Source organism: Spea bombifrons, chromosome 10, assembly GCF_027358695.1.
Source record: "Spea bombifrons isolate aSpeBom1 chromosome 10, aSpeBom1.2.pri, whole genome shotgun sequence".
Lineage (NCBI taxonomy): Eukaryota > Metazoa > Chordata > Amphibia > Anura > Pelobatidae > Spea > Spea bombifrons.
In genome coordinates, this window is record NC_071096.1 from 25,428,001 (window position 1) to 25,455,815 (window position 27,815).

At 40.0% G+C, this 27,815-nt stretch overlaps 1 protein-coding gene across 2 annotated transcripts in view; it reads right to left on the reverse strand.

Annotated features, from left to right (window-relative positions):
- PC (pyruvate carboxylase) overlaps window positions 1-27,815 on the reverse strand; it is a 223,672-nt gene that overhangs the window by 142,332 nt on the left and 53,525 nt on the right. For both annotated transcript variants that reach the window (XM_053449541.1, XM_053449542.1), the window contains 4 exons: window positions 27,344-27,509; window positions 25,656-25,801; window positions 22,726-22,843; window positions 19,189-19,340 (listed from right to left, as the gene is read on the reverse strand). In XM_053449541.1, coding sequence (XP_053305516.1) covers window positions 19,189-19,340; window positions 22,726-22,843; window positions 25,656-25,801; window positions 27,344-27,509 — 582 coding nt within the window. The remainder of the gene's footprint in view (window positions 1-19,188; window positions 19,341-22,725; window positions 22,844-25,655; window positions 25,802-27,343; window positions 27,510-27,815) is intronic.

Here is a 27,815-nt window from a genome sequence, read left to right on the forward strand (position 1 = left end):
CACCAACGTTTAGAGAGTAAACACAAACAAACTTGGAAATCAAAGGTGCTTCCAGGTCAGTTGCTGTCAGTTAGATGGTTAGTTAGAGCCAGTCAGGAGTGGGCTGATGATGATGGAGGCATCTGAATGGCCCCACATTTATTCTGTAGCTTGACAATAACCCTAAACATATAACCAATGTCATTAAGGACTATTTCAGAGTCAAGAACATAGAGTCCTAGAAGTGATGGTGCGGTCACAGCAGAGCCCAGATCTCAATGTCAGAGTCCATTTGGGATCACATGGAGAGATAAGCAAATAAGGCTGTCTGAATCTACAGAAGAACTGTGGTTAGTTCTCCAGGAGGTCTGAAACCACCTAGGTGCCGAGTTCCTTAAACTGTGTGCAACTGCATCAGCAAGAACCAGTGCTGTCTTAAAGCAAGGGTTTGATTTCATTTAGAATTTTCTTTCTTTACAGCATTTGAACTTTTGCACAGTATTTTTGTTTTTTAAACAATTACCATATGTTTGCTTAATGTAACCTATGTGCATTAAGCACACAACTCCACGTTCTTTTTGCAGCTCAGCAAGCAGAGAAATATGTGCTTTCACTTCAGCTACAGCGTGTACCCAACGTGTTAAGCCAACAGCCCGCAAAACACTTTGTCAAATCAATTTAAACTCCTGTCTGCACCTATCTTGGATCCCATTCTAGAACGTTTCATTTAATATGTACATACAAATATATATACATACAAATATGTAACACAGCCGAAACAAGAACATGTTTTAAGACCTACAATGAAGACGAAATCTTTAGACGTTGCCAGGTTCAAACTGCTAGGAACCATAGGATTAAGAGGGCTCTCAGAAAAACATGGACAGCAGGAAATTAAAGGGCTACACATTTTAGGTGATCCTGTATGTAATTTAAAATGTGATTCAATTAAAATTCACTGAATAAAAAAAAAGTGGGCTCTACAGCCCACTATCTAGGGCATACAGGCCGATTTCTTTCTACTAACATTGCCAGATGTATATGGATATATAGCTAGATATAGATATGACCGTGTGAATAGCGGCTTGTACCGCTTGAGATTCTGTGTAAGTTTTTTAACCTTACCAAATAAGTTTTGATGTCGGGCATTGAGCGATACAAAGATGAGCCTCAGGGAATTGAGCAGAGATTCGTTTTTCCAAGCTCGGTGTCAAAGGCTGTTCCGTTAGCTACACTGTCACTCAATTTGCCAATTATGCTTAGTCCTTATATCGCTATGTAAGACCCCGGGAAACGGCACCTTTGCTCTGTCCAGGAGAAAAGGGCCAGCATTGACAGAAAACACGCTGAAGAGATGTTGATAAAGTTTCACGGTCAAAAAGGTTATACCTCATCTAATAAAGTAAAAAAATAAATAAAAATAAAAAAAACACAAAAAAAGTTTGACACTAAATTGTATGCGACTACTACATCCTTACATGTGATTAACGATCATAATAAAGCAAAGGCTTATTTTCCCATATACACAATAAATCATTCCTGCCTTAACCATGACCATATCATAAAGACACTGGAGTAGCATCTCGTGGATCACCATCTATCTTGTTTTTATACAACAGACAGGGGGCTTAACCACATGATATTAAAAAAAAAAAATACAGCAAATATGGGGTCTTGGTATGTGGTTGTGAAGACTGATAACAGAAGAATTTTAAGACACAGGGAAAAAAAAAAAAAAAGTGAATTATAATGAAAAACATTTACAGGGTTATGAGAGCTGAAGTATGCATACAATACAGCCCAGAAGGAAAAAGATCAGCCAGTAGTTACTATAAAATAAAAATATTTAAACTAAAGGTCAATCACGCCAACTTCTCCTCGAAGTTTTGATGACTGACAATTATACAACCCTGTCTCCCACCTTTAATGCAAGATACTAGGCTAGTGGGACTTCATTCCTTATGCTGCGACAAACCAAGACAAGAAAACCCTGACAAGATAAAGAAACAAAGTGGTAACCTCTTTACTTGGTAAATTCGCACAAAACCGGCTCCCCTAGTTCATAGGCAACTGGAATTGTGTAGAGTTTGCATTGCCACACTCACCAACCCCAGACAACATATGGCCTGGGACGACCATATATATTTTAAATAATTGCTCACTCAAAGAGCCCAACCTTGTATTAATTATCCTCCTAAAGCCCAGCCAGTGACAGCACAAGAGCTCATGTAAATTTCCAAGAAGGGACGGAGAGGAGATCACAAGCGCAGATTACGGACTTCAACGTCAAGTTGAAGTAATAGTTTCAAGTACTGCACAAGGTCAATGAGATTGTGGCTGTCCTGCAACAGCTACATTCGAATTTTAATGAATACAGATAATGTGACCTGCTCAAGGAGAATGGACACAGTGAATATAATTTATTTATGAAGTGTCACTATATTATGCATCGTTATAAAGCAGCACAAAATGCATACAAAATGAAGGGTGTTTAGACCAAACTAAGCTGAGCCAGGTCGCCTCCCTGTGTGACTAAAACTTACATTTAGACTCTACTGTATTTTGGGCACAAGTATTTTTCTTGTAGGATCACTGATCAACAGTAAGGATCTTAACTGGACTATTCGGGGTGAAACGGATTTTTGCATAGCATAAAAGCAACATTAATATGAGGCAAGTAAGAACCACGTAAATTGTTGTGAATATTTAGTAAAGTGAAGATCCTCAATGAAAAAAATTGAGGCTACATGGAGGTAGATTGAACATACTTGAATTCAATTGGGGCTATATGGAGGTAGATCCAGGATGCCTAAACATCCTTCAATTCACTGAAGAATAGAGGTAGAAGAGATGTGCCTTTACATGACTAACTTCTTTATTTTAAGAACAAAGCCCAGTAAGGTTCTGCTCCAACAACAGTTTGTCTGGCCATGTATTAAGCATTTAAGTGCGTGAGATTTCTTGAAAGTTACCTCATTGAGTGAATTATTCAATATGGAGGGCAGGCTCGGCTTCTCTAAAAAAAATAAATTGTCCAGTTGGTGCTTTATGATGAATACTGAATCCAGGTTGTCCAACATCAACAACTAAATTGTGAGTTTCTTTTAACAGGGCCCTCCTTAACTTCCGTTTCTGTAAGCCCAGACTGTTATGTGATGTCCTACTTGTTATGTACTTTTCACCCACTGTACAGTTCTGCGGAACATGATGGCCTTATATGCAAACCTGGGAACTTCTGGGCTACCCGGAGCCTTCCCTTGCGGGACACGGCCAGGACTGAACACTGTTGTCGGGGGGCGGTCCCGCTGATGTCTGTGGGCAATACTCCAATGGGCGGGGAGTGGGGCGTGTCAAGACCCCGCTACCGCGACCAGAAGGATTCGGGTCTTGACCCGGAGGAGTGGTGCTCACCCGGCAATCTCCGGGTCAAACCCGGAGAGTGCCCAGGTATGCTTATATGGTATGATGCCGCAGGGAAGCAGCCCTGTACATTATTGACAAAATAAATAACTCATTTAAAAAAACAGCTTCAGCAGCTACGCCTTTAGAGATTTTATGCATAAATCATACAAAACATTCTTTGGTGATAGGGTTCAAGGCTTTGCCTACTTCAGTAGGAACAGTTTGAAAACACTGAGGCGGGAGGGGTTTGAGATGTTCTCATTTCTAAGGTCACACTGAAGAGGTGTACGGGACATGCAGATGGATCTAGTGGAGTGTGTGAGCAATGCTAAGTATCCAAATCATATTAAGCTATACCAGGCACAAGAACACCCTGTGGTGCTTCAACCCGTTAAACCAGTCTCTAAGAGGTTAAAAATTACCTACATTGGGAATTCACAACACTGTACTCTGCATTCAGAAACCCTGAGTGGTGGAAAGCCGAAATGCTAAAGGTTTTTCTCATTCGAAGTAAATGACTCCAGTTTCTAGGCAACTAAAGAGAAATCCCGGAGAGAGAGAGAGAGAGGGATAGATGAATAAAACAGCATATTGCAAGCTACATGGAAAACAAATCCAGCGCTATTGATGAGGCTCAGCGTGGTCAAAGCTAAAACACGGGATTTATTTATTGCTTCTTTAGGTGGCACCAAGTCAAACATCACTCATTATGGCCTTACAATGGCATGGCTACATTCATCCAGATTTGGTTACACCGATGTGCATTTTATTTCACTAAAGATGACAATTTTACAAGTGTGTTTTTTAAAGCTTAAATGTCAATCAAGACTAAAGAAATTACACTCCTTGACAAACCACTTGAAATAGTTACGTTGTGCGTTTGCACAGCAGACGAATAGGATACCGAGCCGAGTTCAGTCTTATTTGGCAAGGCATAGGCGGCAACCGCGCAACATTAGCTCTTCTAACTTATAACATGCGTGGGGTCATATCATGTAGGCCACATACATGGAGGTGAGCCCAACACCAGCTAAAAGACATCGAAGGGTCTGCCCTGCCCAACAAGTGAGGAGGGCACCAACCTCGTATGTAAATATCCAAATAAAATAACATTGCAGACCCTAAGGAAAAACCATGCACAACGTGACACGAGGATTAACATAAAAAGTTACTCCATTATAGACTCAAAAAAAAAACCAAAACACATTTCTTCAGATATGTATTTAACAAAAAAGACTGAAATCCAACTTCAATGGAAAGAAAAGCAACATCAGACGGCACCGTTTTTACAATTTCTTCGGCACTTAGTGGGGTAGAAGCTAGTGGCACATCACACAACCATGTATTAAAGACCATGCTGAGCGATAACAATTGAAAGACTTCAGATAAACATACAGGCTGAACTGATAGTAGCTACACAAAAAGACCATGCAGTTTATTATTAGGGCCACTTAATATAAACCACCACCAAGGCTTCCATTACCTCAAGTGAGTTACTAAGAGACTGACAGAAAGCGAGAAGCCTTATTTTCTAAAGTCATAAGAATACAGACAGGGAATTACAGCCATTCGCTCTTAGAAAACAGACAGAATGTGACTGGAATTGCTACAGAATAGCGTATCGGAAAAATGTGTGCCGGTGCACCACCTACCAATAACCCAACTCCTTACGGAGCTTTCCATACCAGCCATGTATTCCAGGATGGAATTTTCACAGGTTGCTGCCTCCAAAGTGCGAGATATATATATAAACTCATGGAAGGACAACAATCTACTATACACTCATGCTACAGGACGGCACTTTATCCATGCTGGTCAGCAATGTGACACCTCATACGATTATTGACAATTTTTTTTTCAACCCTTAGTCCTCTTTTGGCATACCCTAACAAATTACATCTTATTTTTGTCAGTTTTACATATTACAAAAGCCAAGAAGCAAAATTGACAAATCGCACTCAGACTTCCAATGGTTGGCTAAAGAAGTGTATATTTTATTTTTTTGCTTTCTTGGCAAAGAGTAGATTTAAAAATACATAATGGCCCAATAATACGATTTATAGCTTGCAGATATCAAAGCAAAAAGATCCCTTCCATTCCTCTGCCTCTAACCAACCTTCATTCTTCGTCTACCTACTTAACTCCTGTTTTACTAGCCGCATGCATAAATGCTGGAAGGTGCGTGCACGACTCTTCCAACTGTCCCACCATTTCTTATAATACCCGAGCGTGCTAAATATCAAACGCGGGTTGGATCGCAAGTCTTTATCAGCGCAGGGATTTCTGTACCAGCGTTTATTTCCTCATATCAAGCATTTATTGTTATTTCCAAAACTACTCGAGACTTCCTGATGATCAGCAGTTTATTTGTGCATAAAGATTAATATAATGTAAGTGCTGTCTGCCTTATAAATCTGCCGCTTGCACGGTCGGGGAGAGAACACAATGACAGAACTGTCTGAAACACTTTCCAACTGTCACATATTCCTATTTGGTTATTTCTATATTAGCTTTTTTTCCCCCAACCAAGCAACTAAATCTATATCGTTACATTTGTTTCCTTGAAAAATAAAGTTCTATATGTAAATTGAGTTTAGCTTTTCTCCTGATTTTTTATTTATTTATTACATATACACGCACCTAAAACATAGTTAACTGCTTCAGGACCTAAACCTTTTCAAACTACTTCCTAATAATTTGACAGGCAAAGCTAAAAGATCATGCCTTATCTAAAATAACAGAATATGGGGGTCATATTTACTTTTCCCTGCCATAATATTCTGCCATTCCTGGTTCATTTCTGTTATTTCACCATAGACAACAAAATCCATTAGCATTTTAAAATGTGGCCTTTTGTTGCTTGCAAAAGGGGCAATCTGGCCACATTGGGTTTTCCCATACACTTATCTGTGGGCATGGGCTGTAGTGAGGAATACCACTAGGACCCAACACTGTGTGCGATCAGCATACAGAAAAACATCATCTCCTACAAACAAAAATATTAAATTTACATTTACAAAAAAATTTAAAAAGGAAAAAAAAAAAACACAAACAACCATCTTGTGCAAACAACCCTGCTATATCCTAGGACTTATGTTATTTACTGGGTCTGAAACCTGGAATTAAGATTTTACTGGCTACTTATTGTGGTTAACTCAAACTATGGGTGCAAAACCAATGCACTTTTACAACATGGCATTCTTTATTCAAGGAATTCTTGCGGGCTTGTATACATCTGTTGGAAAGTATAGATTACATGTTGAGAATATTATATATACACACACACGAGCCTATTGTGCACACGGTGGTAGGTGTTAAGCCTTTTAATTTATTTACCTTGCATATTTCAATCACGAGTTGTGTGGTTGGGTAGCGGTAGGGATTTTCTTTTCTACTACAAATATATTAAAGGTCAATACAAATATTTCTCAGCAAACATTAAACGACAGAAGAATAGCACTAGATACGGTCACCTTCAACTAGGGGAAGGTTGTTTCTACCAAGGGCAATGGAGCCTTCACAGAAAGAGTAAGCAAGGTTTTAACAATAAAACGTTGATTTTCCAGAGAAGTAACGGGTTCATAAAAAGGTAGTCACAAAAAAAAAAACCGCATAGATAGTACAAGTTAAAGCCACATGATAAAAAGTATTCAAACATTGGCCTTGGATCCTTTTAGTTTTTCCAATAAAAATAATCTGAATCTACCCATTTATATCTATTGCTTGGAAATTCTATTTGCATTTAAAATGAAAATGCCAATAAATAACCTAAAAACAAATATACATGCATGATACAAAAAAAAAAAAAAAAAAAAAAAAATGAAATGGATGATTTTTATTTACCATACAATTAAAATAATGAGTAATGCATCAAAGAAAATATATTTGAAAAAAGAGAATCTGGAAAACTTGATTTTGCAAAACCACACAAAACTAGGTAGTAGACTTTGCACAGCAAGCAAAGTTAATTTAACATTTTCCCCCACATTTGTTTTCGGGGAACAAACAAACATTCATTTTGGGCAATATTTGTGGGCTTTATTTTAAAAATGTTTTAAGTCGGAACATTCCAGGGTGTTAACAGCAGCAGCATCTGGAAAATAATATTTTGTAGTGCAGTACCATTAGTAGCACTGTACCAATGGACACACATACCAAGGCAGCATTGGACTAGTTTGATCAATTGATTCTTCAGAGTAAGGAAGGTCACATGGGAGCAGCAGGTCATCGAAAGTGGGTACACTGGCATATATTAGACACCATGGTACAGAGTGGGTACACTGAATCCCTCCCAACATATTTAAAGGGGGGGGATAATAAAAAAAAAATAAATAAAAATTAAAAAAAAAAAAACACAGGAAAGGAGGGACATGTTTAGAAGCAGCAGCAGTAGGGCACTCGGCCTGGGCAGGCAGGCAGGCACGTGCAGCCCCTTGGTGCAAGTCCACTGAGATTACCGAAATTAAAATATTTCATCCCCCAGTAAGGATGGTGAGAGGTGCACAACACTTGTACCTCGCTCACTTTAGGGAGCTTAGGTGGTAATTGTATCCACTAAAGCATAAAAGGCACTCCGCCAAATGGCTGAAGCGATGATGGACCTAGTACTCCTAATGCGCTCCATTTCACACACATCCCTCCAAGTTTTGAAATTTTTAAAGGCCAACATGCCCTTAATTCTTTGGTCAGAGGGTGGCCAGAATATACTTTGGGGTGTCCATAATGGCTTACAAGCGACCTGTCAGCTCTTCTCTCAGCCTACTGATCAGCATCTCAACCTTCACATGTAATCTGTTCCCCGGAAAGACCCAATTTTGTTCCAGGAATTCATGTGTAAATATGGGGATTGTCCTGGGCAAAAGTGGAAGTGTCTGGCTTAAATTCATGCTTACGTCGTAAGTGACTTTAGGACTGCCACCCGTCCAATTATTGCACAATCCTCTCTACCAAATGGCCTGGAAACCCCAAGTAGTAGATAGAGGATGTTCAGCACTGCTGCTGCAGCTACATGAGGCTCGTGGTACTTAAACATCTGACTTCTGCCAACTTGAGACTGGTATACCGGTGGTCATCTGACTGCTACTGCTTTTGTACATGCCTGCTGCCAGCTCTGCCCAACTCAAGAAAACTAGAATCGCTCATTACAGACATTTCCAAATGCTTTTTACTCCTTCGTAATAAATAAAAAATATATATTAAAACACCTAAAACTCCTGCTCAGGAATTTTACACCCTTAAATGCCAGGTTTTGCCACCAATATATAACATATTAAAAAATATATATTCTCTCCACAAATTAGAGGATGGGTTGGTTACACAACTGAAAGACTCGCATTGTGTGAAAGCCCAGTAAAATTGCTGGTTTTGTCACCAATATTTATCAATGAATAAGATATAAAAAAAAGTAAAAAATACTTGGTTTTCCACAAATTAAATGTTTGTCTGACCTGGTAGCATAAATGGGCAACTGTCAACTACACTCTCCTCCACATTTGGTCAATTGAAAAGAGACCTAAAATGGTCTCTCCCCATTGTAAATGCAGATTGCCCAGACTGGAAAAAATAAAGAAAAGAATTCAGAAAAATGAACTGAACCTCCTAATGAAACATAAACAGGAACCATCGTTTACCAGAGAAAAGAGGCCTGTGACATCAATTTGGGTTTCCAATTAAGCCTTAAATTGAACATCTTTAAAAAAGTAAAAACATATCATGGGCAACAGGTTATTGGTGTGCGATAGGAATGAGAGAATCAATATTTGTGAAGTAGCTTTTACAGGCTTTCTATGGTAGGCGTAGACAACGTGGAGACGTTATAGGAGAAACACGCTGATTAGTGCACATTTGTTCCGATAAAGCACAAGAAAAGGTAGATGTGTGTTTGTGAGCAGCCATGCGGCTTGTTCCTTTATTAAGATCCCAGACTGTGAAATGAATACAGGGTGTCTGGAGACTCTGCAACGCGACTATCGACCGAGATGTGGACATTACACAGTATCGCTGGGCAGAAATCTGCTCTGTTCTTGTATAAACAAATTGTCTTTCTAAAAGGAAACTGGAAGCGTTACATATTTAACCAGACCTCTTGTGCAGCGATATCTGGGTCTATTGCATCCTACCCTGAAAACCCAATTCACTCTTTAGAAAAGGTGACTCGACGAGAAAGGTTGTCACGGCTTTTAGCATAAATTAATGATGGCTACTAAGGACAGCTTATTCCTTTTGTTAAACCGGTGTAATTTTAATTAATTATTGTGTTCGCCTCGATAAAGCAGAGATCTATGGCTGTGCGTGGCAATGCCAGCATCACCCAATTCATTACCTGTTATGAAGCTCTCTCCCATTGCCGCATTCACCCTCAGAGAGAGAGAGAGAGAGAACGAACAACAGGGGTTAAAATCAATCTAGATCCAGAGAACAGAAAGCCAAGATGGCTGTACTTATGGTTTCTGCATAAGAGTTTCCAAAGCATATACTATACTAGACAATGCCAGCGGTACCGCAGATACAATGGACAGGATGAGAATTCGTGCATTTCAAGACCTCTGTAAACCACATTTGGGGCATAAACTATTTTACTTGAGGGTACCAAGCGACCCTGTGTGAGAAAATGAAGACATTTTCACCTTGATTGTCAATTTTTCTAGAGCTACAGCTACAATGACATAAATTGACCCGGACTAAATACGGGTCTGTAAAAGATTCCAACACATTTAACATCTCTTCTAACCCCAATAATATAAAATGACCATATGTAATTATTGGTATAGGCAATAGTCAAAGATATGTAATCATTGTTCATAAATAATGATCATTAAGATATATTAATAGGTTTCAATGATAGGTTTCAGGGTTTCCTTGACCTTAAATATGGAATGAAGGATTTGCTGAACAGGCATTTTATAGATCGGATAGTAAATTGTTAATGCATGGTATAGTTGTAACTGTAAAAGGGCATTACAATACGCTTACAGTGACCATCTAAAATAGGGTTTAGACGTGTAAAGACCTTAGTAAGCAGTTTGAACACCCAATTAGGTGAAGACCAATAGACTGACATCATTATCCAAACCACATATAAGCTAGGCATTTGTAAGACATGGAGAGGCATGGGAAGAGAGGTTGAGAGAAGATTTACTTGCCATCCACGGACTCTTCACGTCCCAACAGTCGCTCCCTCCATCCTCAGGAATGCATAGGACAGATGCCATCAACTAAATTCCTCTCAAAGGTTTTGTAAGACTTGTTTTGTATTGTTTTTGTTATCTTTTTATATTCTTCTTCTATTTTTGTTCGTATTAAATGTTTCACCTTTGTTTGCATCTAAGTGACTGCCTATTTTTGACGCACATAGATTTATGTGTTGTTCCTGATACGAAGTTTGTATTAGCCCTATATTTTTATTACAGGGTCGGGACAAATATATTCCAGCCTTACCTTAGTCTGACCACGACTTTTGTTTATGCTCACTGCAAAACGTAAGCGTATTGGAAATTGCCTTTGTTTGCGAGGGGCCAAAATCGACAAGGTATCCATGCTACTGTAAACTGCGTCGCCAGCCACAGGTTCTACATCATTTGGATCACATTTTTAGCCTTAAGTGCTAATCTCAGTATAAATGCCAGTAAAATTGGCTCAAGGGCATAACAGTCATTAAAACTGGTAAAAAGAGGTTTTTACTGTAATGCTAAACCACACAACATGAAATCTATACATTGTGGTGGCAATGTTGTGTATTTTCAATCTATGCAGTCATCATACGGATACAAAGCTACATAAATGCCGGTGAATTTGTGTATACCTTCAGTATTCCAGCATGCCACCAAGCATTGTGTGATATCTGTGAATGTATCCTGGATACAAGACGATTGAAAGGAATCTTCAGCAGAACGTTGGAGTCATGTTAATACAGTGACTTCTGGCACATTTTCAGACATAGCTGCAAATACCCCGAGCATTACAAGTCCTGATATTCCCTGAATATACATACAGCCCCTACCTTTCAGACAAGAGCATAAGAAGCTTTGTAGGTGATTTAAATATGGAGATGAGGTCCAACACATTGATGCGTAGGGCAGCAGTCACAGCATTTATCGCACTTTTAGCAAGCTATATATGGATGGATTTTGATCCCCACCAGGAGTTGACCTTGTTAGCCATTCAATGGTAGATGGCGGGTTCTCAAAAATGTAAATAATTACTTACCAAACCATTTCAAAGCGCACCAAAAAATAAAGTAATAGTAAGTAAACGCAGCTGAAGCCTTAAAAAGAAGAACGAAGGCAAATGCAGACGAAGAAAGAAGATGGCAGTTTAAGGATTGAAGATTCAAGATAGAATAAAGAGGAGAAAGACGATAAAGAAGATGCAGAAGGGAAAGTGGTCAACAGAGAAGGTAGGGAAATAGAGTGTGAGATTGAAGAATGAGAGTTTGAGTAAGAGTGAGAACTAAATTTGGTGGCCACGTTCACTCTGAACACGGGCACCAAATTTAGTTCCCAGATCTAAAATGCCCCAGAATTTTCAGCCAAACTGAATGGGCAGGGAACGAAATGCGTTGCCCGACGAATGAGCCAAAAACGAATATTTTTTTGCCTAATTGCACATGTCTAGTGAGAAATAAGCACACACTATACAGTGGCAGCAAATAGAGGCAGGCACAGGTCATTGCGCTTTTAATACCTAGTTTTTGATCCGTACCATTTTGAAAAAGGTGCAGATTTAAACACGTCACTGACATTTAGCTCTGTTCTTATCAGGAATCTATTTGGGGGCTGTCAGTAGGCAATATGACTTCTCTTCGACTGCCCTTTTAACCCATGACGCTTCCAATACGTTGAGATAACTTTGATTGGAATAGCTGCAGGAAGATGAAGCGTGACATTTAGTAATTCTAGAATCCTAGCCTGGCCCCCAACTACAGACACATCCACCACTGAACACAACGCCAGATGCTGTGTATCATTTGTAACTGTCCATTAATTTACTGACATTTTAGGCTCTGTAATTGGTCTTTAAACATGGCTGTGATTTTTATGCCTGGTTAACCCCTTCATGCAGCTTTTTCGTTCATATTTTATTTGCACAGACAGATCTCTCCTGTGGACATCACTCTCCGAACACAAACACACAATTGGTATGCTTACAGCAAGCAACACCGTGACAATGTACTCAGCTACATAGAGTAGAGCAAGGATAATTCATTTAACATCAATACAAATATGCTAAAAGCAAAAACTGCTGTCTGAAGTGCACTTTAAGGACTCAAGGCTGACGCCTGCACACAATGCTATGTCACTTTTTCATTCCTAAAGCACTGTTAAATGAGCTCGCTTGTTTGCGTATTCATGAAATTTGTCGCCTTTAAATTCCGAGTCTGTGTATACTGTCACATATACACATTTTCAGTGTCAATATCCAATTTACCCCAACAGTGAAGGTGGTGATTATGGGGTGACCTCTGCATAACCTTGAAAGCTAGACAGGCATAAAAGCACTGCAGATTGGCAGCTTGTCATGTTTTTACATAGTCTATGCGTGAAAGGATCAGGGGTTCAGGTTCATGTGCGTGAACAATATGCAATCAGACATACTGTCAGACACGGTGATACTTTCTTCATGACTTTGTGTCATGAAACGGAACAGATTGTATGAGCAATTGCGCATATGCACTTTGGTTATGCAGATAAGTTAACAGTATTATGACATTGAGGCTATCCATATATCTCCCCAGCAGGGGCGCAATGAGGTACCAGAGATGGACGTTACATGACCCATCGTAGTAGGGCGGCAGCCATCGCAGAACGTGCGATCTGCAGTGAAGACAAGTCTCTTCAAGAAGAGGGGAAGAGAGAGTGTGCGCGTGTGTATATTATAATATAATATATATATACACACACACACACACACACACTGGTAAGCATGTTAGAGTGCCATCGTGAATGAGTTACTGTATTCTGCAGAAATCCCATATGCATTTAAAAAGGGACCTCTCAGATATATGCATTAAGGTGTAATGATGGCTGGAGGGTATGACCGCCCCATACCACCCTGCATCAGCGTGAACCTGTGAGACAGAGAGGCTTATAAACACAGGGCCAAACAGACTGCACGGTTGTATACAATACAGTAAAACAGATGCCTGCATTATGCCGATACACAGGGGCAGATAATCTGCTATTGCCCCAAAAATATGCAATGCTATGAAGTGTACTTCTACAGACTCCAAGAGTATAATGAAAGGAAAGTATATCACCGCTCTTGGCTTGGTCTAGCATTTCAGATACCCTCATGCTGGTCTTTTATTTTGGGCTATATAGCAGATCTTTTAATCTTTTCTGAATTTTTTTTTTTTTACGGTGCACATCGTGCACAATAGATTAGCTCTTTTCACTAAAAGCCCCGTCTTGTTTTTGGACTTCCAACACCACTATACAAATCGAACATCCTGTAGATTAAGATAAACTGCATTGCCTCTGAAAACAATTGTAGTTGCCCGACAATGCTTAACGTGAGCCACAGTGTGGGAACAGTCCTAGCTGTGTTAACAACCCACAGGACACGGCTCAGATGTTCCTTTCTATAGACACAGCTAACCGTATCCAGACTGTCCATGATCCTTACCAACCTGCCAGTCATTATGATCTAAATCACTGCAGAGTAACTAAACAGTGTTGCAGTAATGCTTGTTAACCTACAGTAACAATATCCACCACAATTAGCATTCACCCTACATACTGCTACAAAGGTACACATTTTGGGTGGCTCATCCGATATCCAAAATATTTTTTATTTTTTTTTTTTTATTTTACCGTTTGAGGAGTAGCGAAATAGATTAAAACGTCATGATTTCCATACACTTGACCCGAGGTATGATTATACTTCATATTCAGTGTATTTTTAATGTTTACTGTATCGGATTTTGTGTAATCTCTGAAGAGCAGCCCTCCCTGTGGTCTACACAGGTTTAAAGGCCTAAGCATTTTACAACGGACAGATTGCTCGGAGAGCATTTGGCCCAGAGTCACGAAAGTTCCCAACGTGGAGCTAAACAGCTTGTTTACCAGAGCACAAGGCAAGGCACACGCTGTGGATCCGCAGCACGAATCTCCCCTCTCTCCCCTTCTTGTCACCAGTGTTTCTCTCATCACAGGATGGCAGGTCAGTATAGAACAAACAATGCATCTCTCCCACACATCAAAGCAAAGCCTTTCATGTTGTGAGATATGCACGATGTTCCAGGTATGATTATTATTGATACAATTTGTTCTCCTTTAAAGGAGTCTGACCTTGGAAAGCTTTTGTGCAGAACGGCACAACTGCAATCTCATGTGGAGGAGGAGATGGTCGGTTTGTAGATTAGGCAGCCACCCCTGCGCATCCACTTTTTTTCAGGCCATGCGTCTGGTAAGACCACCGTCGGATAATAGCCCCATCACCCTTCTCAAATCTACAAACTGATTTCGCTTAAGACATAATGTAAAATTCTGGATATGTTATCATACGCTTATAAAGCCCAAATGCACACAACGCATTAAAAAAATGCAAGATACCACGCAGTATATAAACAGTAAAATGGGCAGTCAGTAGTGATACTTCTGATGTAAAGAGGTTTTAAGGGAGCGGCATTTGGTTCAGTGACATCCAGGCAATGTTTTATGGAGAAATGCTACATGTTCACTTATCAGACTGCCGTTAGTTGACATCTGTCCATTGGGAAAGGTTTTGTGCGCTCCCAAGGCATGCTCCACGAATGGCTGAGATCTTGATTTAATCCAACAGCAGTGCCACTGACACTAAAGTAAGGAGTTTTTAGGGGAAAAAGTGTGTTGAATGTTCAGTTTTTCAGCAGGGTCCCACTAGTCTGGGTTTCAGGAGAAACATGCGAAGAACAAGACTATGCCTGACCACTGCGTCCAATCTAAGCACACACGGGAAGCCAGAGACGCACGCCTTAGATCACAAGGTAGAAAGTGGGGAGCAGAGGCCTCTTGCAGAATGGGTTGGTTACATTATATCAAGGATATATAAACAGTTTGATGTATCAAATACCCAATATTACCACTGGATATGAAAATCGAAAGATCTGCTTAATTAGGGTATAACCTAATGTGGGCAAGAAATCAGCACAACAGATGGCAGGCTAACGACCCATTAGCAGGGATTTCTGGCAACAAATATTAACTGCCCTTTATACCATGAGATAAGCTGGACGCAGAAATGAAGCCATTGCCAACCCTTTTACAGCTTACCTGGCAAAGGTTTCAATGAGAAGCTTGGCACAGTTTAAAATATGGACTCTGAGGAAGCAAGTCAGGGAGCAAAGCCAGCTGGCTCCCCATCATGGTTTATAGTATGGTATGAGTTTCCCTAACAGTATCCCATCTTAGCTACATCACTACATGCTTCCCTTCTGTAACACTATATAAAGAGTGTTTTAGGAATGGCTTATAACCATAGCTCAGTTAGTTTCATCTCACTGATTGAATGGTGCACTGTGTGTGGTGAACTGTCCCTTTCACACATGTTCAAACCAGGTAGCACCACCTTAATGCTGGAGGTGTGCAGATGTATGGGTGTTAAACGTCTTAATCCTACTATCGATCCTGTGAGAACCCAGCGCAATAAACCAGCTGCTATAAGGACTAGTGTGTGCGTGCAATTCCCCATAACACTTCAAGAATACAAATAAATACAAAATGCAATTGTCCACGTACGCTTAGTGGGGGATGTTTAAAGGAAATGGCAAGTTTATAATAACCTGATTTTTCGGATGTTAGTTCTCAAATATGTAAAAAAGAAAACCGTGTATACTGCTTTTAGGGTGCGCCCTAGGCTATGACTTATGGGATAGAGGGGTGTGATTACAAGAAACCATTTCTTACCAAGTGTTCGGAGATATACAGTATGGTCATCTTATATTTGTCACGGTGCAAGAAAAACAAGGAAATAATCATACCCGGCTACCTGGAGCCTAGGACTGCCCACTGACATCGGTGGGCAGTCTGGCTTACGCCGGAAAAACACCCCGATTTAAAAGGGAAAAGGGGGCGAGGAGCGGGGCGTGTCAAGACCCCGCTCCCATGGAGGATTCAGGTGTTGACCAGGAGAAACTGTGCTTCTCCTTGCCAAACCTGGAGAGTTCCCAGTTATGGGAAAAATCATAATGTACACCGTGTATCAGGGTATATAAAGTTATATTTTTAAAAATTGCACTCAATAAAACATGCAAAAAGCTCATCTAAATCAAATTGTAGGCCATTGGTAACGACTTACTCGTTTCATGGTCTAATAATATTTCTTATACTGGTATGCTTAGCAAAAACCAGTAGATGCATGCATCTAAACGTGTCAGGGAGCAGCTAATTAACATATACACACAAATATCTATGGTTTTGAATCTAAGGACAATAATGCAAATGGTACCTACCCTAGAGGTTCAAATTGTTGGAGGTATAGGGAAGAACACTTAATTTATAGCAAGAAATATTTACACCCAAAAGGAGAATTTTATAAAAGGGAACAGCTGTTTATTACTGGTTTTATTCTTGAGACAGAAAAGTAATGGAGTAAATGCATCCTGGGCCATGTGAGCGAAGCCTCAGTCAGCTTTTCCTGCTTTGATGAAAAAGCCTGCAAACCTCCAGCTCCCTGGATCACCTCCAAAACCCACAAGATATGATAAGGGCAGCTGGGACTCCTGCAAGTCAATTCCTTTTAACTGTGTTTACAAATTGCTCTAATAAAAGAAAAAGGGGAGTTATATTGGCATCCTAATTCAGAGCCCATCACAAGGCTCATAAAAATAAGAAGCAGGAGTGTTGAATTCAAGTAGGTTTACTTACTAAGTAAGACTCGCACAACCATTGCAGGAGGAGGTCAACCACATTTGCTGCCACATACTTAAACTGCAGATGGCTTAGTATAGAAGCAGCAAAACATGAAGCAGAATCTTGTAATCTTGTTTTCTTCCTATTGTAATGCCAGAATAAGTTGCATAACTGTTTACCACCATGCCCTGCTCACCAAAGGTCTCACAGGAGAATCTATGCTAAAAGCATCCTTTGAATACAAACAAGCAGCCGAGATTTTGTTTACAGAAACCAGTTCTAACCAATTATAGTGTGTCCACTCAAATCTCTGGCCAAACCGGACAGAAGTCAGAGTTCCAAAGAAATGCAAAATCAAGATACTAGCATCTGCCACTAGCGTCCACTAAGTACCACGCAACTCTAGGTGAACCCAATGCAATCTGTTAGCCAGAACGGCTCTCCATCTGGAGTTCACTGAATATCATCATCACCATAAAACCATGAAAGGGTATGATGGACACCAATACAAATCGATACAGTAGTAATCCAATTTAAGGCCACATTTTATCTAAGAAGCACCTGATATTCTACTAAACTTGTTTTTTTGTGCTTCTGTATTTTTCTCCTAACACACAACTCCTCCTTGGGGCTGCCATGATTTGATGCCATTGCCTGAGAAGAGATACAACAGGAAGCCCCATGTCTGTTCGATAGTCCAGACTGACAGCTTCACAGGAGGAGCTCTGCTTCCCGGAGTTGGTTTCTCAGTTTCTCACTGTCCATGTAAGAGAGCTGCATTTGACTTAATCCATACTCCACCTTCTTCTCACCCAGTCCACTCCCACTAAAGGCTTTCTGGGGGCTAATGCCATCCCCCATAAAGCAAATCCTCCCCAAAAAAGAGGGAGCGCTCCCGTAGCCTACTCTGGGAATTTTCCCAGATATGCACACAAGGCTAACTAAATCTGTAAATGGCTTCTGGCATAGCGATGTTCACTTGTCACAAAGGCCTTTAAGAAGTAGGGGTTTCCATGTATATATACTATGTGAAAGCATATATCACAGCGCACTTGCCCAAAACACAATGCATCAGGTAGGCATAATATAGATGTCATCACGCCGAACTTCCTGATATCACAATGCATACAAGCCACCAATCCCAGTGATCGTCTACACCATGAATGGATGTCCACTGTTTATATTTTTCCGCAGCCTCCTGTGCTAGTAAATACAAGCGTTTAATCTGTAACTTGTTCATCTTTCAATAGATGAACTTCCAACACTATAAAATGCAACCATGTCATTTTAAGACCACTGCCATTAAAGATTATTAAACAAGAAATTATCTTTTAACTGATAAGTGCCTTTAAAAGTCATGATTTCACAAGCTTGAAATCTGCCAAAAAAATGCATATTCATGACATATTTGCACATCTGGCTTTACACCTTTTGTTCCCTATAAACAGTCAATTGACAAATAGTGTGAGAGTGTGATGCTGCTTGGTGGTTTGCTGGTAGAAGACTAAGATAACTATATACGGCTCAAATGCCCTGCGGGTACAGCAAAGAAAGTAAAGTCTCAAAATAAATTAGCATGTAGTCTTCATGTCTCCGCTGCCCTCTGCTGGATTATAAACCCGTATAAAACGTCAATAAAGCTTCAAGTAACTGCTTAACTATCGCTAAGCAATCAATATTATCAGTATCCGACATGTTCTTAGAATCTGGATATGCTCTTTAAGTGTCGGGTAGATCATTCCACTAATATTTCCTGCCAATAATTTTATGATCATGCTAGTTTTCTTTTACAGTTTAGTTCTCCAGTTTTGTAGTTTTTTTATTTAAGAACAAATCAAACCGTTAATAAATCCTTAAACGAGCGATCGTCTAATCACTAGGAAAAACACTGAGGTTGGGGACTATGTATTGTTGGCTATATTTAAAAATCAGTTTGCCATCCACGGTCCTGCTTCAAGATCCACCAGACTTCACCTACCTGCTTTGCCAGTTTGACCGAGTCATGGGTAAGTCTGTCCCGGAGCTGAAGATCTAGCTGGGCAGCTGGAGCTATCTCCACCACCTTCTGATGTCTCCTCTGGATGGAGCAGTCACGTTCATACAAATGTATGACATTACCATATTTATCACCTAGAGAGAGAGGGGGGAAAAAAGTTATTTCATATTAAACAAAATTCCAAGCATTCGGCTTTCCTGAAAACAAGTGGGCCTGCTTGTGGCCCTTGGAAACTGGAGTTATACAGCACTCCATATCTATATCTAAAACATAGAAAAAGCAAGCGACAGCCAGTGCCAGCAGCCTGACCCTTTACCGATTATTTAAAGCATAAAACTGCTGTCAATGGAACAGTTATTTCTAACTTTACAGCATAACCCATTATACTAGAAACTATCACAGGATTTTTATCTGGCGTGAGACCTCGCAGCCAATTAAACATCTCACTTATTAGGTAACTGCTGCCCTACACGCTCCATGTCATAGACGCGCGCCTCTAATCTGCTCTAATTTTCTCAGCAGTTTGTGATCAGAAAGAAGCCAAAGTGAGAAAACCCGAGGACAGGCTGCTTACAGCCATACCGAGTGTGAATAAGCAGCAAATTAAACTGCCGCGAAATAACGGAAACTTTACTGCCGCTTACACATAATCTGCTGGAATGATGCTTTCATAATAAAAGTGTTTATTATAGTGGTCTTGGGCACAAATACTTAAAGGCAGAGGAGGCGCCACCATATAGGCAGAAGACAACTGTTTAGGCACCTAGTGGTCTACGGAGCCCCTTACAGGAAGACATTTATAAAAGCGAGAGATTCCTTAAATGTAATCTCTGTAGAGTATTTTTCTGAACACTTATAGAAATATTGTGCATGCATAATTCTTCTTACTGGTGTTAAAGATGGTGCTCAAATAATTCTATTTGTTTAAGTCCCCTAAAAGCCTACAGCCAGACATGTGAACCACGTAAAACGCTGGTTACGTAGAATATGTGGAACTGGGAAAAATGTGGATTTGTAAACATACCGCAGGTGCAATGCCTAAAGCAACACGTGAGCCACATTAATAAATAGAATTAACAGATATCCGGAATCCCTTTCTTGTCAATTAACATGACTTTTTTTGAGCCAAAAGACCCATTAAGGTCATATGACATAATTTTGTACCGTTTCATTCAGAGATCGACTTTGTTTTGCTACGCTTCACATGCATATGGGGGACTCAGACCTCTGGGAACACTAATACGAGGCAGAGAGCTCCGAGGAAGGGGACGAATACAGAATCCATGCAGTTGGACCCAGGGGAAAATGGAGCATCCCTTTAAAAGCGAGACACCTGTAAATTCTAGATAATTTAACGATGCTATTCGAGGGATACGGACACTGGGGTGGACATTTTACGGGAGAGTTGAAGAATTCAACACCTTGATATGTCTAAGCATCATAAAGGACCAAAAATAAATAGCCCACCTATACACTATGGAGGGCCGACTCAGACCACCTTGCAGAAGAAGCTCACTGGGGCTTGCCCTTGATGACGTACAATATTACAGAGTTGAAGTTTCAAACTCTCATGTGTCTGGCTACACCAATAATCCAAATGAGGCTAAAAGCCTATGTCTTTAGCAGTGCCAGTCTGGGGCATATGTTCCTCTCAGACATATCTCCACGTTCCTAATCCTAAATTGGCCAGACACTTCTATTAGAGAGCGCTACAGAACAGACGCTCCTCGACTGCACCACTAGGGAGGAAAAGAAAGTCTTGCTTTGTAATGTTTGGCCGGTGAGAAGAAAAATAATCGTACTAATAAAAACGCATACTGCCTCAAGTACACAAAGGTCATACCCGGATTGCCAATGCTTTTATTTCAATCAGGGTGAATGGGCTAATCGTAGAGATCGTACTCTGGAGCAGAACGGATTAGCATTCCACCAATTACATCTAGATTTCCAAACCAGTGTGGTTTTTGCTTATATATCACAGTTGATATTCCGATCAGGAATATCTACCCCATGGCAAGAAAATGATTTCCATAAGAAATAAACGTTGCCAGCATTCTAATAGACCATATGACTTATAAAGGGTCCATGGCACGTAAGAATACAAGCAGTTTCTCCTGCTGTAGAACAATGCCGGTGCATTATAGATAAATTTATACAGCATCAAAATACTGCAGCGATGTACAATGGGCACATGACATCATAATTTGGACATAAAAAAAAAATAGGCGAATATCACTCTACTCATTTATAAATAAAACTACACCTCTATATCTCACACAGCCATCTGGATAAAATATATTTTGCCCAGTTTCAAGGTTCCCAATATCAAAACATGTTACACAAAATGAACAAAGTCATTTAATTGACACAAATACATAAACATAAATTTCCAGCCGTCTTCTCGCAGCAAAAACATTTTTTTTTAGTTTTTTTCATTACATGGTTCGTTTGACGTGAAGCAGACCAGCCTCACTAAAGACTCTGCGGCGGACATCATTCTGATAAAATAAACCGCCTGCTTGGCGTGGGTTAGCCGTGCCTAGCTAAAGACGTCTCCGACAGACTCATCACTCAGACGTACGCAAGAAGGCTAAAACATGTTCGCTTTCTAACATGTGCCAGTCAGGGCTAACCAAGTACCACGTTCAGGCCACTATTCACTTATAAGGGTCTTACATTGGGCATTCTACTAACGAAAACTGTTCCATTAAATGTGGTTAGTACCTGTAATCATTTAAATGCCCTTATATTTAGTACATATATATTTGTATTAAATTATGTGTGGTGCGGTAGAACAGAACTAACCGAGTTAGTCTATGTTCTTAGTTTTACTGCCATATCTTTTGTGGCAGTTCTTGCATTTAGAAGGTACCGCTGACCTTGTACTGCGGCGAGATGGACCTTCCAGACAGCGCAACGCAAAAGGTTTCTATGTGATGCTTTCTCTCCAACAGTAAGAGCGACAAAGTACACTAGATACCAAGAGGGGTGCCTGGATTTAAAGATCTTGGGCCAATACCCAAACATTTTTAGTGTTTCTTAGTTACACATCAGGGTGCGTTAAGTAACCAGTGACCGATTTCTTTAGTCTTTTCTACGATTTTTTGAAACGTGTTATAGACTGGTAGACAACACAGTCCAGATGTGATTTCCAATCCTAACCTGCCTTGGGCTGCCATATTCCTGCAATATATCCCCAGGGGAGAGTATTTAGCCCAAGGTCTTCACAATGCAGGACATAAAACACATAAAACACATACCCCAGATTCTAAAGAGAAACATAGTACATTTTCTTTAAACGTAGCCTTAAGAACAAAAACATGAAACAAATGTAAGGGCATGGAACAACATGCTTCCTTTAGAGTAGTACCCTAGATACTATGTCAAAATCTATTCACTTATAAAAGATACTGATGGAGACGCACTCATACTAGGCTTGATTACAAGCAAGAAATGAATGTATCCATAACTCTTGAACAATGCACGTCATATACTTGGCTCTTCTTCAATTGAACTCACCCAGAATCTGAACTTCTATGTGACGAGGCCTCTCAATGAACTTCTCCACAAACAGGGCCCCATTGCCAAAGGCAGACAGGGCCTCAGAGTAAGCCCGGGTATAGTTTTCCTCCAGCTCCTGCAAACAACAGAGTATGGTGTATTTCAGAACATTTAGAAAACATTAATACAAAAAATAAATAAAAAAACACAAATGCATAATATATTTAGCCATACTTATTATTCATAGTTATTGCAGCTCACCAAGTTCCAATCCATTCCAACCTTGGAGTAAATCATTGCCCCAACTAGAATATGTTAGAACCATGTGCAAACCCTATAGGCTCTTATAAAGCTTTCCACAAACACCTTTATATTTTAGAAACATAGTATATTGCAATATGCATAAATTGTATATCAAGTTTTTTTTTTCCCCCAGTTTTTTTTTTTTTTGTTACCCAACAGCATTTGGTCCCTCTCAAAATTTATAAAACTCCTGAAGATCACACCGATAGCTTTGGTCAAGAAGTAGGGAAAATATCTAAGGGTTTGATGGTGCATACGTAGGCCATTCACCATACTACAGTTAAAAAGTTACAAACAATATAAACATGTAGAAGGAGATACTCATTTAGGACCTGTGGGTCTCAGCTGCTCACAGCCGCTCTTATTAATATTTCTTCAGTAGGAGCAGAACACCATCTGTTACAATGGGATACATGGAAATTAAACCATTCGGGATGCAGTGCTCAGCCCGGAAGCTAAAAAGGTGGGGGGACATTATACTGAGGGGAGATACGAAAGCTAGAAATATTTATGGCTTGGGAAAAGCAATGAGTATTTATCCTAATCAGCTGGAAGGAGCCTGCAGGGTATTGTTAACAATAAAGTCTGATGTATGAATGTCTAATGATGAAAAATCATAACAAGCAGCAGAAAAAAAAAAAAAAAAACGTTGTTCCAAGTCTGACTTACTAAAACTAGAAAGTGGCCAGTAGGTTATAATATCAATAGATTTATAACACAAAAAGGCATCAGGTCAAACTTTTACCCGTTTTCAGGAAGAACGGTAGCCTTCTAGAAATTATATCATTTGTGTTCTCTTGGTATAGACCAAACAGAAGCGCCCAGAATTATTTGCAAATTCTATTTACACCCAAGATTTTACGCCCAGTAATCATAGAAACTATGCCTCTAGACCTGCCACTTTCCGCCTTTTTTCTTCGTTCTATACACGGCACCTATGCAATGGTTTGTACCAATTAAGATACCAGATTAGAAAGCGATTTAATGTGTACAGCACAGAAATAGCAATCGTAACTCATTGCTCTGGGGAGCTACATGCTAATTCCACCCCTTTTATGAAGCGGTTCATTTATGTTGAAACTTGGGACCAGAAATTGGTTCATTATATGTTTCCCCACCTTATAAGGAGAAACTGTCACAACAAAACATAATTAAAGAAAAGAAAAACGCATTTGCATTGATTTTGGTTTTGTTACCTCTGCAATAGTTTTTGTGATATTTAATTTAAAAAGCTTAATTCGTGGAAGCTGGGATCAGCGTTATCTACTGAATATCCCGTCTTGGAGGGGTCCCCCTTCCGCTCATTCACACTTAGAACGGTTGCCCGGATCAACTCACAACAAGCAACTTGGCAGCACAGAGAAGATGGCTTGGAGGATAATTCTCAGATATTGAGAACAAATTAAGATACATTTTTGTATCCCGCACGGTAAGGCGTTTCCAATAGGGGTCTATTGAAAAAAAAAAAAAAAAAAAGAGACAGATCCGCTACAAAGGAAATCTTATTCTCTTCTAGCGGTTATTGTTTTGTGGAAATTAATTTGTCGTCCATTTCAATGGGTTTCTCTTCTGGCCTTGACCAATCGCTTCTCTCTGAATGAGAGGCAATTACTTTGAAACATTGTCTTAAGCAGAGTTCGCTTGCGTCTGCTATAATTGTTACTGAAAGTGTAATGCTGTGCTCCAGATCTCACAGCATTATGCCATCAATTATAGGTCCTTAAACTTCCAATTGACTTTAGTTATCAACCTTTGAAGAAAAAAAAAAAAAACCTCAAACCCACTGACTGAATGCACCACCTGTTCTCAAGCACACAATAGGAACCCACTATAATGGTACACTCAAATCTCCACGTACGTATGAGATTATTGCAGTCATTTCAACACATCAAAATATAACTAATCAACTGGGGCTGGGCAAACTCATTTGCATTTTAAAAGCTAGACACAAAATTCTATTATCCAGCTTAATTTTTAAGGGCTCAAAAGGGGATTTACTGGTTGAAATCAGTACAAAATTGGAAAAACTTGAATGTCTACCGTAAAATGTTAGGAGCTTTACCAACCTAGCGCCAGGGGTTTCTCAGAGGCTGTTAAAAGCAAGGACTGTATTTAAAGTGTCAACCGTGGAGGTGCTCATAAATTAGTGGCAAATATCCTGATTAGAGTATAACCGCTGTAGAAATAGGCAACAAAGCATTTTCAAGTTTAAACGCGGGCCAAACACTCTGCCTCTGGACTATCGGAAGCCAGTAACAAAGACTTTGTTTGGCTGACCTTCCGAAATGCCCCAATATATAATAATATATATATAAATAAATAATCCAACCTCTAGCTCAGATCATTATAGAATATTACACCTCTTTCACAAGAGTGAAAGTCCACAAGTATCTACCTCCAGGGTCCACATTTCCCCAAAAGCATCCAATTTTTTTAATTTTTTTTATATATAGCTGCCTGTGGCAGGACAGCCTGTAGCTGAGGTCAGACAATAGCCCACGCATGTAGTTTCAGATCAAGCATTACATTTTAGAGTATCAATATTCTAGATGCTTTCAAAAAATTTGCAAAATATCTCTTTATAAAAATTATTGTGTTGCCCCAATACACCAAAAGGCAGGGCACATCTGTATCTCTGAGCATACCTCATAGCTCCGTACCACTCTCATGCCACGGCCGCCACCTCCATACGCTGCTTTGAATATGATAGGGAAGCCATATGTGTTGGAGAACTCCTTAGCTTCCGTAAGGCAGGATATAGGAGAGTCAGTACCGGGAACAACTGGCACCCCTGGGTAGGAGAAAAGGAATGTGCATGTAATGAGACTGGATAAATGAGGTAGGTCGGTCCTTTATAATAAAAAAAAAATGGAAACTACAGCTATATCTTTAGTAAATAGACCTCTTTGTATCTCAATCTAACAAGGTTTACCATTTTACTCAATTTGTAGCTCGCTTTAACGTGCATTCATTGATTGCTTGTAAAGCATTCAAATACCTTTGTGGGTTAATCTTTGTGTATAATCCGTCTTAAACCTTTACTCTTACTACCTTATAACCAAACCTCTGCCGCCCCCCACAGTTTTCTTTCCCATTAATTTCATGGGACACCAATTTCTCAACTCCGATTGTCCCCAGCAGTACCCGATTTCTTTTCAAGTTGTACTTGAGTATGAGATTTGAGAACTCCAATTTTAACCCCTTTAGTGTTGGGGTCTGAAAATTTTCCCTGTGGAAGACTGGGCCATTTTCTCTTTTTTTTTTTTTATATAGTTACATCTAGGTGCCATCCAAAGAAACTGCTTACGCTTCAACTAGGAAAGCCCTTATAATTACAGCTTTAATTTAGTATTCCAGAAGCTAGGAAATGAGTCAGACTGGCAGCTTCTCTTCTCCCTAGATAGAGCCTTCTGTAAACGCTGGGCAATCGCATTTAACAGAGGTCATGTGTGTACTCTCAAAAGCGCAAGACTTCTGCCAAAGGACGTAGCAGAAGGCTGTCAGCTGCTAAGCCCTCTACACTACACAATAACGATGTGAACAATCGCTTAGTACAGGATTCAGCGTGGCCCTACATAGGAGATACGTGGCTGGCTGGCACTACTTTGTCTCCTACAAAGCTGACTAGGGGTTAAATATATTTATTCCAAATTTACTTTACTTTTCCCCTTCATGGACTAAAAACAAGTTTGCAGTCAGTAAAAGTCACCTTTCCTTGATTGAAGTGGCAGATTAAGGATTGTGCAAAAGGGACAGTTATCTCAGGGGCTGTGGTACCAAGAAAGCAAAAATGAGATCTTTGTGCTTGTAAGCACAATAAATAAGAAAATAAAATAGTGCCTGTTAGACATGTTGAGACAGTGTTACAATGTAGGAAGACCATCTTGATTGTTGCCCAGGGCATCTGCTTTTTCTAATCTGCCTGCGAGTAGCAGCTATACAGAACCATTACAGAAGCTTGATATTGTATGTAATCCGATGTAACTCACACTTTTCTTTATTGACAGTGCTTTGTTGATCAGACAACTCCAGGTTAATGCATGGAGGTCAAGGGTGAATACGCCAATCCCTAAGGCGGCAGGGGGCCAGAGGCACCTTCGCAAGTTTTAGATCCACCTTGTGTTAGTGTTAGAGTACAAAGAAAACGAGGAGCAAGATGAAGATCCAAAAAGATCCCAAAATTTGGAGCTTTTTTAGAACATCCAGCCAAAGCACAGTAGCAAGGAGCATGAATGCACTATAAGCACACAAAGAAGACAGACAGGAACAAGGGCTGGATGGGACATTTTACCTGAAGCACTTGCAGTTTGCCACATCTAATGTCAGTCCTTACCTGCTCTGATTGCTATGGTTCGAGCCTCCACTTTATCCCCCATTTTGCGTACGACCTCAGGACTGGGTCCAATGAAACGAACATCTGCATCGATGCACGCCTGGGCAAAGTCGGAACGTTCAGACAGGAAGCCATAACCGGGGTGAACAGCATCAACTTCATTCTCCTGAGGGGTACACGAGACAAAATAGGATACCATGGAAAATTAAACCGCTTTCTGTTTACCCCTATAGGTTTGAGAAGACTAGGGGGGACAAAATACACACACACACACACACACTTTCGTGGCACATAAAACATGCACAAAAAGTTGTTAATGAAGCACGTTTTCCCTCACAAAAGTATTATGCTGTACTAACTCAAGTTTTGCAAGCAGGGATTATAGTAATATACAATATGAAGTCAGCTCCAGACAATGATCCTGAGAATGTACCCCGAAGGCCTGCTACTGCTGTGGGAAACCAAAATCAGT